Source organism: Brettanomyces bruxellensis, chromosome 8 (assembly GCF_011074885.1).
Source record: "Brettanomyces bruxellensis chromosome 8, complete sequence".
Taxonomy (NCBI): Eukaryota; Fungi; Ascomycota; class Pichiomycetes; order Pichiales; family Pichiaceae; genus Brettanomyces; species Brettanomyces bruxellensis.
This window is the reverse complement of record NC_054689.1, coordinates 920,259-936,894: the sequence shown is the minus strand read 5'-3', so window position 1 is coordinate 936,894 and position 16,636 is coordinate 920,259. Positions and strand designations below refer to the sequence as shown.

The following is a 16,636-nucleotide window of genomic DNA, read 5'->3' as shown; positions in this document are numbered from 1 at the left end:
TTGATTGCATTGTGAAAAATAATAAGCCTTTGGCATTGATCTCCCGCTATACCGCATACGAATTGTCCACCATCACTTCGACATTTGTCCAGTGTGAGTTTGGAACTTCTTTCAACATTATAAGTAATGTATGTTTCCTCAAAATTTAGCATCATATCAGCTAATGTTTTTTTCCCATTTTACTTTTTAAACTCTATCTCTTCCTTTTCTTTCCCGTGTCATACTCCGTATCCAACCAATCACCTCACTTGCCTTATCGCCGCAAATTATCTTTTTTACCACAACCACAAGATATCCAATTGGGCTTTAAAGTTCAATTGTTGCCATTGCTAACTTGGACACAATATCCCATTGCGATTTATTTTTTCAATTTGGACTTTTGTCCTTTCACCTGTCCTCGCCATTCCTATTCGCAGCCCCAAAAATTTCATCTTAAAAATTTTCTCTTTTTTTTCTGCCCCTGCCTGATCATTGTTTCATTTCAGTTACGTCTCGTTCTACATTCCATATTCGCGATAACTGTTTCAGGCGGAAACCGAAAGAATACAAAAAAAGAAAGGAGGAAAGGGGAAAAAGCCACCTCTGAAACATTCCATTGCCAATTGTCTGGTACTATATCAGAAACCTTATATTTTTAAGGCCTTCATCAACAACGGGACACTTCGTTTAGACTTGTTAAGTACAACCTGGTTCATATACTTGCTTTGGTGACTTCACCAAAGTCTTGCACACATCTTTTATTACACGTCACTCCACAGCAGTGCATTATTCCGCTTTCACCCAGTTATAGTGCCGATATTTTTTTAGTCCCTTTTTCGCTAGATCGACATCTGCAGAAAAAAAAAAGAGTACATAAAAAAAATAAGCAGCAGAATTTTTAAAAAAAAGGTACAGAAACAAAAATCAACATGCAGAATATATACGGACCAACAACGCCAGCGGTTGTGGCAGGCCAGGAATATCCGATGGGGATGCAGTATGCGCCGGAGCGCCAGCCTTACGGGTTGGGGCTGATGTCTGCGGCGCGCCCAACGTGCGTCACGCCGGCGCCAGCGTATCAAGGGCCTGTGCCGCTCGCCCAGCGCACCCCCTCTTTGCTGTACACCAACGTGCAGCAGTACCATGCGCTAATGTCGCAGCCGCCTGCGCCAATGCCAGCGCCAGCGCCTTACTACACGTCGCCTGCATACAGTATGGTTCCTGGATGGGGTACGCCGGTTCCTGCGCCAGCGCCACCTGCGCAAATGACGCCTTCGCCGGTCCAGCGTCCGCGCTCGGTTGCGCTGGGGGTGCCGCTGGTTGGCGAATACTCATACCAGTCGCCCACCTCCTACTACTACTCGCAGGCGCCTGCGCTAGCACCAGGACCTGCGCCAGCGCCCATCCCGCAGGCAGTGCGCACACAGAGCCTCCCACCAATCAAGCTGTTTTCCGATTACCAGGCGCCCGCATCACAAAATTCATCGCGCGTGCCTTCGCCGATGATCCCGCTAAGAATGCGGCCGCAGCAGCACCAGGCGGATGGCGCAAAAAATGCGCCCGAGTTCGTGCACAAGGGTTCAAGGAAGAGATACCATTCTTCCGACGGATACAACAAGCGCAATTCTTCGATTGCAGGAACAATCTACAATTCTACCGCTGTGTATAAGCGGCTCAAACCATGCACGTCGTCGGGCGCGCCAGCGCAGGAAAGTGCGGCGCAGACCGGCTTGCGCCCACAGGGCCGCCCCTTCTCCTCCAACATCACGGGCCGCTTTCTTGTCCACCATGATCTTTTCTCCTTGTTTAGGTACATGAATAAGAAAAATTTGCAGGTTCTCGCCTGCTACGACATGCGCGAGTTAGCACAGGGTTGCGCGCAGGCGCCAAAACCCGACAAGGACGACGAAAAGAAGATAGAGGCCAAAAACGAGAAGTGCGAAAACGAGCGCATCGATAAGAACCTGATAAGCCCAAGATCGTCGCGCAGTTCCGCATCGATTTTCTCTGCGGATTGCGCATCCAGTATCAGCTCGCACGCTAGCGCCGGCGGCGCGCAAGACGCGCTTGCCTTGGCCTGCAAGTTTGAAGATATACATCTGGGGCCATTTGAGAGCGCAGTGGACTTTGTTCCAATTCTGGATAGTTTCTTCTCGCAGAAGCATTGTTCGCTCCGGGTGTTAAACAATGGCGCCAGTGGCACGAAGCCGGACCGTGCGCGCACACCGCCAAAGCAGCGCACCATCTTGTACAAGCCGTCCGCAGGTGTGGGTGCGAGCGCAGGCACAGGTGCAGATGCGGATGCAGACTCGGACACGGAGCACGCTGCGCAGGGATCGCGCAGGGGGTCCGCATGCTCCGAAAAGGGCAACCATCCCGAGGGTGCCTGCGAGCACTCCCCGCACACGTTGAAGTTCATCCTCAACAATTCGGAGGCCAGAAAGGTGGCAGACAAGGATGTGTCGGAGGCGGAGCAGAAGCCAGGTCCAAACCAGGAAAAACGCCGCAGGGTGTCGACAAACTTTCACGAGCAGATCGTCAAGGCTTTTGGAATCGAAGAGTATCAGTTCATTAAAGCCATCAGAGACAGTAATGGGCATGTTCTAAAGCTGGAATCGATCAGGCCACCAAGAAACAGCACTGGCGAGATTGAGTACACCGCCGAATGGGTGAAGAAAACAATATGCTACCCACGCTACAAGGGAGGCATGAAGATTCATCTCACGAGTGCTTCGCAGAGCTTTGTTCTCTACAGCGATATGAAAATGCTTCTTTGGGATGTTACCCAGGAGGATAAGTTGCTTGGTGTTTCGACCTGCGTGAGCGCATCGCCTGCTTCAACACTTACGAGTGGCTTACCTCCTTTGGGCCGTGAGACCAAGGAGCGGTTGTTTGGAGGCCGTTTGGTTTTCGTGAAAACCGATGGTTCGTGATCAAGATTTGTTTGTTTTATATGTTTGCTATTTATACACGAGACTCGCTAATGTAATTTGCTAAGAACGAAATGCCAACAGCGCATGCTTTGTATTGTTGATCGACGCGTCGATGTAGGTGGGTGGGGCAAATGCAACGGCTTAAGATTATGCACATGCCCAGACAAATTCAGTTTTTTGTCCCACGAATGTCTGATTACGTACTCCATGTGGCCGATTACGTACTCCAAATACCTCATCCACTATACTTCTTCTCTCCACATCATCTACATTATTCAATGCACTGTCATGATTCTGTAACCACACTTTCTTGCACCCGCAGGTTTCCGGAGCGGACTTTGCCCGGGATTGGGTTTGTCTGCATACCTGTTTTTATTGTATTCCGGTATTTGCCGGCCCCCACACTTGTGTCTCATTTCTCACTTTTAATCCAAAAATGTAAGCTTTGTGCCAACGCATACACATCTGTCTGCTTCAAGACCAGATTGAGAACCACACAACTGCTTACCTAATCCACAAGCTGTTTTGATGAATGTGCTATTTGCATTCACTCAGGGTGACTAATGAAAAGCAGAACAGGAAATGGTAGCAAAAAAGATTAGGTATAAACATGGGGTAAAGACACACAAATACATCAACTACTCAAAATGCATACCGTTGGTTGGCTTTACGCTGCCTTATGGAAAAATGGCATAACCGATGCGCATGCCTAGAATGCTTAAGTAATCTTAATGCAGTCGGGATGTCTTGGCAGAAAGCAAGGCGGTGCAGCTCATTTGACATGGCGGTAGGCAGAACCATTAGCATAGAATATGAAGTGTGACATCATTGAAATTGCAGTATGAAGTAATAATGGAGGCATACAATATTGTGGTCTTTACTGCAGCACCGAATAAGACTGAACATGCTTCGAAAAATGAAGTGTACTTACATCGAGTGTGGTAGTTATTAAGATAAAGGCAATCAAGTGAGATACTGCGACGATAACTAAGAAAGCATATGCCTACTGTGCAATACCAGTATTATTAAAGAGTCCATGTCCAGTCAGTAATACCAATATTATTACAAGGTCAATGTGTAGTCAGTAATACTATCAAAACTATGCCTACTACACAGTACCAGCATATCAGAAACTCTGTGTCCTATTCTAACAGGTACAAAGTATACACCAGTACATCACATACTTAACCAAATCGAAAAGTGTCATTTAGTGAGAGGTAAATCATAATGCGAAATCTAAAGTTCGTTCCCGCTTTCGACAGACCAGCATCACACATCGCGGGAACAACAAAAGCAGCCCTAGAACAAGATGCAATCAGCATGCCATCGCCCGCTTCTCGTTCTTCATGCCATCCAGCTTTAGTGGGCAAGTGTCAGACCCGTTTTCCCTAACATTGTGGTAAACGATGCCGCTGAATGCACCCTTACCCAAAGCTGCACCCGGATAGAAAGTTGTCAGCGTGGAAACACCAGCAATAACCATGGAGGCATCGAAGACAAGGAACCAGATCTCGTTCCGGGTCAACGGGCCATCAACACCGTGACTCATTTCTGCAACCCTGTAGATGCATCTGATGTAGATGAACAGCGTTGAGACAAACATTGCCACCACGTACATCTTGAACATCCTGTTTTGCCGCATGTGTGCGTACTCGGAAGGAAGGCATCTGCCGGATTGGACTGTTTGGCACACACGGAAGAAAAACAACAAAGTGAGGAAGATGTAGATGGTCATGGAGAACACTTGGAAGGCCAAGGCAGCAAGCATGAGGTAGTTTCCTGCCTGGGAAGCACTTCCAGCACTGGCCAAATAGGCAGCAATGCCGCCGCCTGCACTCTGGCAGATCAACGAGATCACATCCGACACGATGAACACCTTCTTGTACGTGTTTGGCTTGAGAACAGAGTGCGACTCGCCAAACATAACAATCATCTCACCAAAACTGTTGTAAATGCCTGCCATGAAGAAAATTGGTGCGATCGTTATTCCAATGGATTGCACCATAAACCAACTGATTTCCGTGGGAATAAAGTGGCCCATGCACCGGCCCACGAATCCCATATACTCCAAGATGCATCCAATCACAAAAGACAGAGGAAAGAACTTATCTCTTGCTAAAAAACCTAGTGTGATGTTGGCCACCAAGAGGACAAAATAAATAGCGCCGATCGCCACGTTTCCCGCGTATCTAGGAGCGTAGTCGATATAGTAGTTGTATCCAGCCATTTTTGGTGGTTGATGCGATGAAATGAAGGGATCATGGGGGAAAAAAGAAGAGTGTTAGAAAGGAAAAAGAAGAGAATTAGAAAGGAAATTAGGAGGAAAATCAGAAAAGAAGTTAGGAGGAAAATCAGGGTGCGAAAAGTGCGGAAGGATTAGACATTGTAGCGCGAAAAAAGAACAAAAAAGATATGAAAAAAACTCGTAAATCAGTTAGAAGGGAAAAAGATAAAGAATACAATGAAGAAGGGAATGGGAAAGAACAGACCAATGAGCGGATTAATGGGTTGAAATTGTATTAAGTGGGCTAGCGAATTGGGGATGCACTAAAACGAATTAGGGAAGAAAGTTAGAAATAGTGCTAATCATTGTTTGAAAAACTGAGTTACAAACAACTCGCAAAGCTCGTAAACAGCCAAGAAAACGGCTTGAAAAATCTTACAAATGCAGAAAATACATATTTCCACTGCAAATGACTGGTATGATTTGCAAATAATCTTAATACAAATGCCTCAGCAAAAACCGGACATAACTTACAAAATACTTACCCAAACCACAAATTCTTATTAAATACTAAAGCGTGAAAATACCCCTTTTATTTACTTGGGCTTTCACGTTTTCAATGATAACATTCCCACGCTTAGAACCGCCAAGACACATTGTACAAATTTTTGGGAGTACAAAAACTCGTAAGCGCTGAACGAAAAATGCACGTTCGTATACCATGCCGTTTAAAGCCGCTTCAACGGCATTACCGCGGGTTTACCCATGCCGGCTACAGCCGCACGATAAATAATGGAGTCTAATCTGTTCCAGTCTAGGAGTTGATAGGGGTTCTTAGTGAACAGCAAGATCTCAGAACAAAAATAGAATCTTGCTTTTCCAGGTTCTGCCCGAGTTCGGTCTCTAATTCTTAACCCAAGACTTTATTGTAAATAGCGTATGCTTTTCCCTTATTTCTGTACTAGTTCTGTTCTCAATCTTTGAAAGGGTAATGTCTGAAAAAACGTAGCACAGTACTGATTTCTCGGATTCAGAGACATAAGAATCCCTTCAGTCTAAGTTTATCTTTCCTTCATAGAAGTACGTATTGAGTCTGGTATCAACTTGATGTACAAGATAGATTAACTCACTGTCTTCATAAAGTTCAATGCCCCGACTTTTCAATAGAAGAGAACTCGGGATTACTTAACCGGCTTGTGCTTGGTAATAGCAAACTTGCAGGATATCGCTGTATTTTCGAGTTTGTTATAAAATGCGATAAATGGTGTAGGTGTATATCCAGCTTTAAAACAGTGACTTCGTAACAACTTAAGATTAGCCAGAGCTATTTTCCCCACAAAGTAATCCCAAAGAATACCAATGCCAGCCACTTTCAAAACCTCCAAAGTAGCATCTTAACACAATTCAATCGCTTCTTCTCATTTTTCACTATCGCTCTTCGGGCTTCCCTTACTAAATGGATCTACTTTAATGCCATAGCTGGCATGTTTGAGTTTCTCTGCTCGTTCTTCGGCTTTTTTCCTCCTTTCCAGCTCATCGTTTCCTCTCTTTTCAGCTCGAGCAATAAGCTTTTCCCTGTATTTCTCCACCTTAGAATCGATCTCTCGCATTTTTTCGTCTTCATTACCTTCTTCTTCTTCTTCTTCCAGCTGGTCTTCCAAATAATCGCGATACTCCATCACCTTCACCTCGAGTCTGCGTTTTTCTTCATGCTCCAGCAACTCGGTATCCACAAACTCTGCTTTCTTCTTCCTCAACTCTGCCTGCTTCTTTTGCTGCAATATTCTTCTTCTTTCTGCAAACTGCTTTCCCTCGCTTTTTCCTGATTTTGACTTGTACACATTGGCCAGATTTCGCTGGATGTACCCGTTTGTGCCCGTTCCTCTTGGTGTTGGTAATCCGATCCCGTTGTATGACATTGCTGGAATTAAGGGAGTAATTCGTCCAATTAAATGCAGGCAGTACCAATTTTGAGGCTGAATCAGATGCTCAGTCTAATGCAAAAACCGCTTGTGGGGGTATTAACGTGTTCTAACTGTCTATTTGAGTTTTTATGCTGTATGCTGGTCTGAACCAAAAACTGTTAAGCGCCAGAAGTTCCTGCAGTTAAATATTTTTTTAAGCGCGCGTGAAATATTCAAGTATTTTTGGTGTCAAACATCTCGTCACAAGTGGTTGGCAGATTGCAGTGAAAACCAATATATTTTGGCGTAATTGTGAGGTGTGAGTTGGCAGCAGTCAAGAAGGATGCCCCAGCAGCTTCTTACGTCTTTTTTCAGGTCGCAATCGCAGCAATCTGAGGCTGTGAATAAGCAAAAGCGCACAGAGCGTTCAAATGTGGATAATGACATAGTTGATTTGACTGAGTCGCAGGATGCAGAGCAGGGGGTGGGCGAGTGGGCCGGAGATGACGTGAAGAGCAGCATTGGCAGGTTCAGGCTTGCGAGTGAAGAACATGGACCTTTGAAGCGTAAACTGGGCGGAATTGGCAAGGAGAGTGAGCCGAGGCCGAAAAAGCACAAAGAAGATAATGCAGAGGCTCAAAGGGTGACAGGGAGTAAAGCAGGGGTGGCAGTTCGACCAGCAGAGAGTGATGCGGTGGCAAAGATGACGGCGTCTGTGAGCCGAAAGTTTGGATTTTCCAGTTCGGAGCCGGTGGAGTTGGATTCGGAAGTCCACGAGAAGTTTCGGGAGAAGTTGCTAGACCGGGGAGATGGAGAAAGAAGAGAGGAAGCAAATGGAGGAAAAGCAAGTGGAGGAAAAGCAAGAGAGGAAGCAAGTGGAGGAAATACAAGTGGAGGAAAAGCAAAAGAAAAAGCAAAAAAGCGTTCACATAGAAGCATTAAGAAGACACCCCTCGAGAAGCAGATCATCTCGTTGAAAAAAGAGAACCCAGACAAGATCCTGGCGGTCCAGGTGGGCTACAAGTACAAGTTCTTCGGCCGGGACGCACAGATCGCGTCGAAAATCCTCAACATCATGCTTGTGCCCGGCATATTGTCGCTGGACGGGCCCCAGGACAGCCTGTACGAGCGGTTTGCGTACTGCTCGATCCCGGACACGCGGTTGCACGTGCACCTGCGGCGGTTGGTGCACCGGGGGCTCAAGGTGGGCGTAGTGGAGCAGCGGGAGTCCGCCGTGGTACGCCAGGGCCGCGGGGTGTCGTCCAGCAAGCTTTTCGAGCGGAAGTTGGCCCACGTTTACACGTCTGGCACGTACATAGATGGGGAGGAGGGGGAGGTGGGTGGATCCAGTGGGCCTGGTGTATGTAGTGGGCCTGGTGGATGTAGTGGGCCCGGTGGCTCGAGTGTGTCCGGGCGGTCGATTGTGTGTTTACAGGAGCAGCTTCCCCGTGGAAGTTCACCGGGAAGTGCACCGGGAAATGCATTGGGAAATGTCCCAGGCACCTCCTCTGTGTCAATTTCCATCGCGGCCATCAACGCGTACACCGGGGACATCACGTACGACGAGTTCCACGACACCGCGGCCCGCGGGGCACTGGAGACCCGGCTCGTGCACCTGGAGCCCATCGAGATGCTCCTGGTGGGCGAGTTTTCGCGCGACAGCACGCGGTGCATCGACGGGTTCAGGCTGTGTGCCGCGGGCCGGGACTGGGGGCAGCAAATGCGTCTTGTGCGAGTTGCCGGGCAGAAAACGGCGGCAGACGTTGCAGACAAGCTTGCCCGGTTCGATATCGGGCCCCGGGCCCTGGAGATCGTGCTGCAGCAATCGGCAAAGCTCCGGAGTGCGTTCTGCGAGCTCATCGGGTACCTGGCTGGTTTCCGCATGGCGTCTGCGTTCCGGGTGGCCGAGAACTACCGGGACTTCTCCGCGGTGGACGGATGCATGGTCTTGGACTCGGACACGGTCCGCAACCTCGAGATTTTCCACAACCTGACCACGGGCACCGAGCAGGGCACGTTGTTCTGGATTCTCGACCACACACGCACGAGATTCGGCCGGCGGATGCTCCGCAGATGGCTCGAGAGACCACTCACGAGTCGCGAGGGCATCCTGGAGCGGTCCGGGGCCGTTCAGGCCATTATTGCCCATCCCGGGTCCGTTCCCGTGCAGACCGTGGCCAGTTTGTTGAGCCACTGCCCGGACCTCGAGCTCTCCTTGAGCCGGATCCACTACGGGCGGTCCAGCCGGAGGGAGGTGTATGTTTTCGTGCGGGACGTGTGCCGGGTGGTGTCAGTTTTCACGGGGCTGCGGCGGGAGCTTGTTTCTGGTGTGTTCGAGTCTTCGTACTTGGTTTCGTTGTATGAGGCGATGCGGGAGATGGGGTGTAGGGAGTCTAGAGAACTTAAAGAGTCTAAGGAAAGTGATAAAGAACTTGAAGAAGGATCTAAACAGTTCAAAGAGTCTAAAGAGTTCAAACAGTCCAAAGAGTTCAAACAGTCTAATGAACTTCAAGAATCTCAACCGCCCAAGATATCCCCTCCCCTCTCCTTGGCCCCATTTCTCTCCCTCCTCCCCATGATGTACTCGCCGGCCGCCATGGACCCCAAGAAACCAGATGACCACGTCATCAAGTACTTCACCCCCCAGTTCTACGACTACTCGTGCATCGAGGCCCGCATGAACGACGTCCACCGCGTGGAGAAGCTTCTAGAGGATGAGTTGGCCCCCGTTGCCCGGGAACTCGGCCGGGACCGCTCAGCACTCAAGTACACCACCAACAACGGCGAGAGGTACCTGGTGGAGGTGCGGAACACGCGGTTGAAGACGGTTCCGGCCTCCTGGGTCAAGGTGAACGGCACCAGGTCGGTCTCGCGGTTCCGGCCGCCGTCTGTGGCCAGTCTCTTCAACCAGCTTCTGTTCTGCGAGGAGTCACTTCGCGAAACGTGCGATAAGTGCTTCCGGGAGTTCGTCCGACGCATCGATGCACACTACGTGGCACTTTCGCGGGCCATCCGCACGCTGGCTGTGCTCGACTGCCTCTTCTCGCTATCTGCAGCCTCATCTTTGGGCGGATCAGGGGCCAATACGTGCTATTCGCGGCCCGAGTTCGTGGACAGACCCATGCTGGACATCCGGGAGTCCCGGAACCCGATCACGGAGACTTTGAAGCCCGGGAGCTACATCGCAAACTCGTTCAAGGCCTCCCAGAACAACGGCCGGGTTGCCATCATCACGGGACCCAACATGGGCGGGAAGTCGTCGTTCATCCGCCAGATTGCACTAATAGCCATCATGGCACAGACCGGGTGCTACATTCCGGCCGCTGCAGGAAGCACACTCGGCGTCTTTGACTCCATCTTCGTCCGCATGGGTGCCTACGACGACATAGTCAGGGGCCGATCGACGTTCCAGGTCGAGATGTCCGAGACGAAAAGCATTCTGGACCGGTGCACCGACCATTCCTTGGTTCTCCTTGACGAAATAGGCCGCGGAACGAGCTCCATGGACGGCTGTGCCATCGCATACTCCATTCTGCACTACTTGTGCTTCGACAGGCTGCCATTTGTGCTCTTCATCACCCACTTCCAGTCCTTGCAGTCTTTTGAGACTATGACCCACGGTACCGCCAAAAACTACCATCTGGGGTTCAAGACTGTGTCCGATGGTGCTTCCAGCGACTCCTCATCCTTGGTGTTCACCTACAAGTTGACGCCGGGTCCATCTGCCCGGTCCTACGGCGTCTACTGTGCCAAGTTGGCCGGGATCCCGGCCCAGATCACCGACCGTGCCTCACTTGTCTCCGCTGACGCAGAGAGGGCCTCGCTGTGCCGCCAGATGAGGAGTATTGTGGGAAAATGTGAGCGGGGGGTGGAGAGCAAGGATTATGAGGAGTTGTGGGGGGCCATTGATGATCTTGAGTGACGGGAGATGTCGTTTTCACATTATTTCTCCAAATTGATGCATCTTTGCTGCCTTTGCTCTCTGTTGGTGATGTGAGGAATCTTCGGTGGTTTCTGCACAATACCATCACTGCAAATCATGGTTGGCATTGGAAATCGGACTTCAAGTGAGCGGAAGAGTGTCAACAAGCTGACAGCTCACGATATGAAGAAACTCGGTGTGGTTGGTTGAGAAAGACTGCCACAGAAACCAAACTGCAAGTGTGGCGACTTTGCTGGAGAACTGTTCAGACGAGTATTAAATATAGAAGATAAGGAACGAGCTGATGTAGTAGCATGTAGAGTTGTAGCGATGTACTTGCGGATCGGGAACTATGTGGAGTGGGACTGGAATAACCAGCATGTACGGATTTTGAATGTTGAGATAGCGTATAGGGATTAGCAAGAGGTATGGAATGATGCTTGGGATTAAGTAGGTAATCATTCAAAGCAGATCTGGGGAGAGGGTTAGCATGAAAATGTACTTATGAGGGGACTTATTATGATAGAATAAAGGAATGATCAATAATATATTTGAATTCCATTTATGAGAGGAATCAAGACTATATTACACATCCAAAAGGATTAAGAATATATTCAAATTACTCTTCTGAATTGATCAAGAATATATTTAAATTCCATTTCTGAAAGGATCAAGAATATATTCAAATTCCATTTATGGGAGGGTTGATCAAGAATAGATTTGAATTATACATCCAAAAGGATTAAGAATATATCCGATTACAATTCTAATTTGAATATATTCAAATTCCATTTCTTAATGAATGAATCATAATAGAATGAGTAGGAGTAACAGCAAATTCAGGGGATCTATGTTAAAGTGGTGGCACTATAGAAACAAAAAGAATATACATAGCACTATACAAAAGCATTGGAAGCGAAAGGATGTAAGTGTAAACTTGAGCGCAGAGCTTAAATACATGAGAAGCTAGGTCTAGAGCTTGAGGAACTTCTTTGTTGGAGAGGAGACCTGGGGTGTGGTTGGTTTATAGATGACGTCACCGAGCTCTGAGCCATCATAGAGCATGATGTCGGTATCATCGTCTTCGTGGTGGATGGTGATAGAGTTGAATTGGGTGAAGGGGTCGCTTTGTGAAGGATCGATCGTATTTTGAAGGAGTTTATTTGAGATAGCTTTGACATTGTCATTTGTATTTGTATTGTCATTTGCAGTGTCATTTGCAGTGTCATTTGCATTTGCATTTGTACTTGCATTTGTACTTGTATTTGCATTCACATTTGCATTTGTACTTGCATTTGTACTTGTATTTGCATTCACATTTGCATTTGTACTTGCATTCACACTTCCATTTCCCTCCTCCCCATCAGAAAGCTCCGCTGGATAGAGTGGGTCCTGCCTGTGACGCTGAGTGAACACTGGCACCAAAGGAGGCTTCTGGTTGCGGAGAAGATCCCACTGCACGGTCTTAAAGAAAGCATGGCTCTTGATCTCGGAAGCCCCCGACTTGGAGCCGAGTCTCTTTACCGGATCCTTGACCAAGAGCTTCTTGACAAGGTTGCGGCAGCTGCTGGACATGGAGTTGTACTCCGGGAACTTGACCTCGTTCTTCAAGATGTTGGCAAAGGTGTCGTTACGAGTGGCACCCTTGAAAGGAGTGATTCCAAAGACCATCTCGTAGATGAAGATGCCTAGAGTCCACCAGTCGACGGCTGAAGTGTGGCCCTTGCCCCAGATCACCTCCGGAGCAATGTATTCCTCAGTTCCAACGAAGGAGTTGGTGCTGAAGCCCGTCGTGCACACGTTTGTGTCAAGCTGGGGCAGATTGGAGGTCGACCGCGAGCCCGAGACCAACTCCGGGTTGTGGATGTGGTCCGTCTGCTTGGACAAGTCGAAATCACTAAGCATGATGTGGCCCGACCGGTGCAAAAGGATGTTTTCCGGCTTGAGGTCCCGGTAGATGAATCCCATCATGTGCAAGTACTCCAACGCTGCCGTCACCTCTGCAGAATAGAACCGGGCATCCGACTCGCTGATGCACTTCATCTTTCGCGTCTGGAGTGCCCGGAAGAACTCTCCTCCCATACAGTACTCCATGCACAGGTACAGGTGCCTTGGCGACTGGAATGAGTGGTACAGTGTCACTATGAACGGGTGGTTAGCCGTTGCCAGGATCTCCTGCTCCGTCAACACTCGCTTCACCTTCTTCCGGGCCACCATCTCCTTCTTGTCGAGGATCTTCATCGCGAAAAGTCGCCCCGTCGCCTTTTCTTTCACCAAATACACTTTTCCAACGTCTCCCTTGCCCAACAGCTTTAACTTCCGGAACGATCCGGGGCCCACCTCTGCATCTGAAACCCGCACTGCGTTGCTTGCGTAATTCCGGCCCATTCCGGAGCCCACAGACTCACTATGTGGTCTTTCATGAATTTTGATCTCTCCGATGTGTTTTGTGATGTCGTCGATCGACGTTGCCGACGACGACGATCTTGATGCGCCCTCCTCCGACGCAGAGCCGTCCATGGGCGACTCGCCACCACGCCAAAACCGCTTCTGGAACAGCGACGACGCCGACGCGCCGATCGTCCCTCTGCGCCCGCGGCCCCGGGTCTGCGCTGTGGCGCCTTCTCCCTGCACTGAAGCCTTTGACCCCGTGCGCGGAGCCTCTTCAATCGGCGCTAGCGCCTCGTCCTTGTACCGCTGCTCGCTGAGGTCGCACTCCGATGCGCTCACAAGCCGCCCTGCGCCGTGCACACCCTCTTCCAATACAGGCGGCGTCGTCGACGAAGGCACAGTCTGGCTGTGCAACCGCCGGAACCGCCGCACAAAATGCCCACCTGCGTCCGCCGCCTCTTCCTTTTCGCCGAGTTCGGAGCTGCCCGAGAACCAGAACAGGTTTTTGATTCTGTGCGACGATTTGCTGTTCGACCGCGACGATGAGGTCGACGAGCCTAGAGGGTCTGTTTGGTCTGTTTCTGAGTTGGTTTCTGGATCTTTTTTGGAATTGTCTGAATCCTTTTCTGTATCCCTTTTCTCTTTTTTCTGTTTCTCCTTCTTGTCCTTCTTGTCCTTTCTTTCCTCCTCCTTTTTTTCTCTTTTTACCTTTTTCTTTTCCTTTTTGTCCTCCTTCTTTTCATTCTCCTTCTTTTCCTTCTCCTTCTTTTCTCTTTCCTTCTTTTCCTTTTCCTTCTTTTCCTTTTCCTTTTCCTTTTTTTCCTCCCCCTTTCCCTCACTTCTTATTTTTTTCTCCTCCCCCGCACTCGCGCTTTCCACATCCGGCCGGGCCCCCGTGTCGGGCTCGAGCCCCCAGACACGCCCCGGCCTGCCTTCTCCCCACTATCGCCCCCAAACTGGAAAATCCGCCCCAACGACAACTTCCTGGACCGCGACCGCGTCCGCGAACGGAGTTTCAGCCTCGTTTTTAATTTCGGACTCCCCGTCTCGGCCTGCGCCGGCTTCTGCGTGGGATCTGGAAATGGTACCGGGGCGGGCCCAGTATCCCTCCTGGGACTTTCTAAAACAGTGCCTCCTGGTACAGATGCCGCGTGCGATGTCATCTGTTCTCGAATATCAATGTAAATGTGTTATTTCTATGCCTGGTATTGCTCTATCTTCTAATATGTATCACCAGGCCTGTTTAAATTTATGTTTGTGTCCTGTTCTGTTTTGCTTAGTATCGATAATATTGCAGCACTTTAATTATTACGCAATGCCAATCTTACAACACTTGCAATGCCTTATTAATACTGCAACACTTTGCTTATTCTTGATGGCTTGATAGCTTGCTTATATTCGATACCTCACCTATTATATTACCTTGCTTAGTCTTATCGCCTCACTTAGTCTTATCGTCTCACTTATGTTACCTCACCTATTCTATTGGCTCACTTAATCTGATCACCTCACTTATTCTATACCTTGCTTATTCTATACCTTGCTTATTCTATACCTTGCTTATTCTATACCTTGCTTACTCTTAATGCCTGGTTTCTGACTGTGATACTTCTTGCTTCTGTTACCTCACTTCTATTCTTTTATACTTTCTAAACAGTCGCTCGTCCAGATTCCTTCCCTTGGTCTATCCAAACGAAATTCTATTTCTTGTAATCGAATGCCGTCTGTTAAACAAATAGCTCAATCCGATTTGTGTCTCCTCGGAAATTTTTACCTCCCCCTGACACGCTCCAATTTACCTACATATATATTCTCATTCATTCATTTTTCTATTTTTCTTCCCTCGATTAGTAAAAAAATATTATGAACAATAATCTAATTTTATAGCACATTATTAAATAAATAAACTTGTGTGCCTCGTTGTCCATACATACATATTTTCCTCGTTTCTGTTCCGCCCTTACTCTTTTCAGCTTCTCCATATACAGACTCTATAATTTATGTGGCTTGCAAATGCTTTGAATGTATCTGCAATCGCATTTCTCAATTTCTTTACCCGTTTTCTGCACCCCTTCTTATCCTTGTAATCCCGAAACCTTTAATTCTCAGTCCTTTCCTGATATTCAATTCCCGGCTTTACTTTACTTTTCATGCGCCACTCATTTCAGCCACGCCTATTGCCATTCTAACTTTAGCACAAATTCTGGACCCCATTTTCTCAGTTCTGCTATCCAAAATACCAGAATCAATATAAATGTATCTTGTTTCTGCTGCATTTTCACGTGCATCAAGCGCATCCTTGCACCTGAATAATGTACACTTCGCAGAATGCATCCTTGCACCCGATTCTTCACTTCATTCAAACCACACGTTACGCTCAGTTTGCGAGGTGAGGAGGAAGGAGGAAGTCCGGAATGGAGTCTTTGATGTAATATATGTGTCCACAGTTCTCGCACACCATTTTCCCCTCGGTTATCTGCGTTTCTATCAGTAATGTGTGCAATTCCTTAAGTAGTGCTTCGTTATTTTCCACATCAGCCGGCTTTTCGGCAGGAAGATTGCTGTTTCCCAAGTCTGCCGCCACTTTTACAAGTGCCTGCCAGTTGATTCGTTGTAGCATTGCAATAATAAACGCTGGTTTGAACTCTTGCTCTTCAAGTTGAAGCTGGCAATCCTCATACTTGAGTGGGTATGATTTCTCGGATCCGTTGCACGATTTCACGGCACACTGAACAAAGTTCGTTGTCAATAACTTCATTGTGTTAAATACTTCTGTCTTATGTTGTATATTTTGCTCAACTTACCCAAACGCTTGAAGTCATTAGTAATACTAAATTTTTCAGTCTCTCGACCGGTGAGATTTTGGACAAGCCCTTTCGCGAATAAAATTTTCTTGATGCGTTGTTTTCAATTTTTTTTTTTTTTCGCTTTGAGTATTTCTCCTATATAAGCAGGCCGTTTTTCCAAAATGCATTTTTCAGGCATCCCCAATTTGCGACCAGTCTCCATTATTTATCATATAATCGTCGAATAGCATCTTCAACTTCAACGTAAGTACGATCTGGAACTACGATCCACCTCTTAGCAGTATTCTTCTGATGATTAAAATCTGTTTTCTGTCAATCCCCTGAATCTCGATTTAAATCCGGATCCTGACGACAACCAACATTTGTGTCTATTTAATTATGAAGTCCAAGTACAGAATAAAGGTTTGCTAAAAGCGTGGATTTTTCCCTTTTTGCCACATTCTGAACTCCGTACTAACAACCGCAAAGCTACTTTC

At 48.0% G+C, this 16,636-nt stretch overlaps 6 protein-coding genes across 6 annotated transcripts; 2 read left to right on the top strand and 4 right to left on the bottom strand.

The window, feature by feature from the left end:
• Positions 1 to 908: 908 nt before the first annotated feature.
• BRETT_000603 (uncharacterized protein) lies at positions 909 to 2,912 on the top strand (the record flags this gene model as incomplete). The annotated part of the gene is made up of 1 exon (XM_041279168.1): positions 909 to 2,912. One exon carries the CDS (start codon positions 909 to 911, stop codon positions 2,910 to 2,912), a length of 2,004 nt encoding a protein of 667 aa, XP_041137382.1.
• A 1,315-nt stretch (positions 2,913 to 4,227) lies between these two features.
• Positions 4,228 to 5,139, bottom strand: BRETT_000602 (uncharacterized protein; the record flags this gene model as incomplete). The annotated part of the gene is made up of 1 exon (XM_041279167.1): positions 4,228 to 5,139. One exon carries the CDS (start codon positions 5,137 to 5,139, stop codon positions 4,228 to 4,230), a length of 912 nt encoding a protein of 303 aa, XP_041137381.1.
• Positions 5,140 to 6,554: 1,415 nt separating this feature from the next.
• BRETT_000601 (uncharacterized protein) lies at positions 6,555 to 7,055 on the bottom strand (the record flags this gene model as incomplete). The annotated part of the gene is made up of 1 exon (XM_041279166.1): positions 6,555 to 7,055. The coding sequence occupies one exon, from the start codon at positions 7,053 to 7,055 to the stop codon at positions 6,555 to 6,557; it is 501 nt and encodes a 166-aa protein (XP_041137380.1).
• Positions 7,056 to 7,383: 328 nt separating this feature from the next.
• BRETT_000600 (uncharacterized protein) lies at positions 7,384 to 10,962 on the top strand (the record flags this gene model as incomplete). Its single annotated transcript, XM_041279165.1, has 1 exon — positions 7,384 to 10,962. One exon carries the CDS (start codon positions 7,384 to 7,386, stop codon positions 10,960 to 10,962), a length of 3,579 nt encoding a protein of 1,192 aa, XP_041137379.1.
• Positions 10,963 to 11,934: 972 nt separating this feature from the next.
• Positions 11,935 to 14,516, bottom strand: BRETT_000599 (uncharacterized protein; the record flags this gene model as incomplete). The annotated part of the gene is made up of 2 exons (XM_041279164.1): positions 11,935 to 14,194; positions 14,233 to 14,516. 2 exons carry the CDS (start codon positions 14,514 to 14,516, stop codon positions 11,935 to 11,937), a joined length of 2,544 nt encoding a protein of 847 aa, XP_041137378.1.
• Positions 14,517 to 15,730: 1,214 nt separating this feature from the next.
• On the bottom strand, positions 15,731 to 16,111 carry BRETT_000598 (uncharacterized protein; the record flags this gene model as incomplete). The annotated part of the gene is made up of 1 exon (XM_041279163.1): positions 15,731 to 16,111. One exon carries the CDS (start codon positions 16,109 to 16,111, stop codon positions 15,731 to 15,733), a length of 381 nt encoding a protein of 126 aa, XP_041137377.1.
• Positions 16,112 to 16,636: the final 525 nt, after the last annotated feature.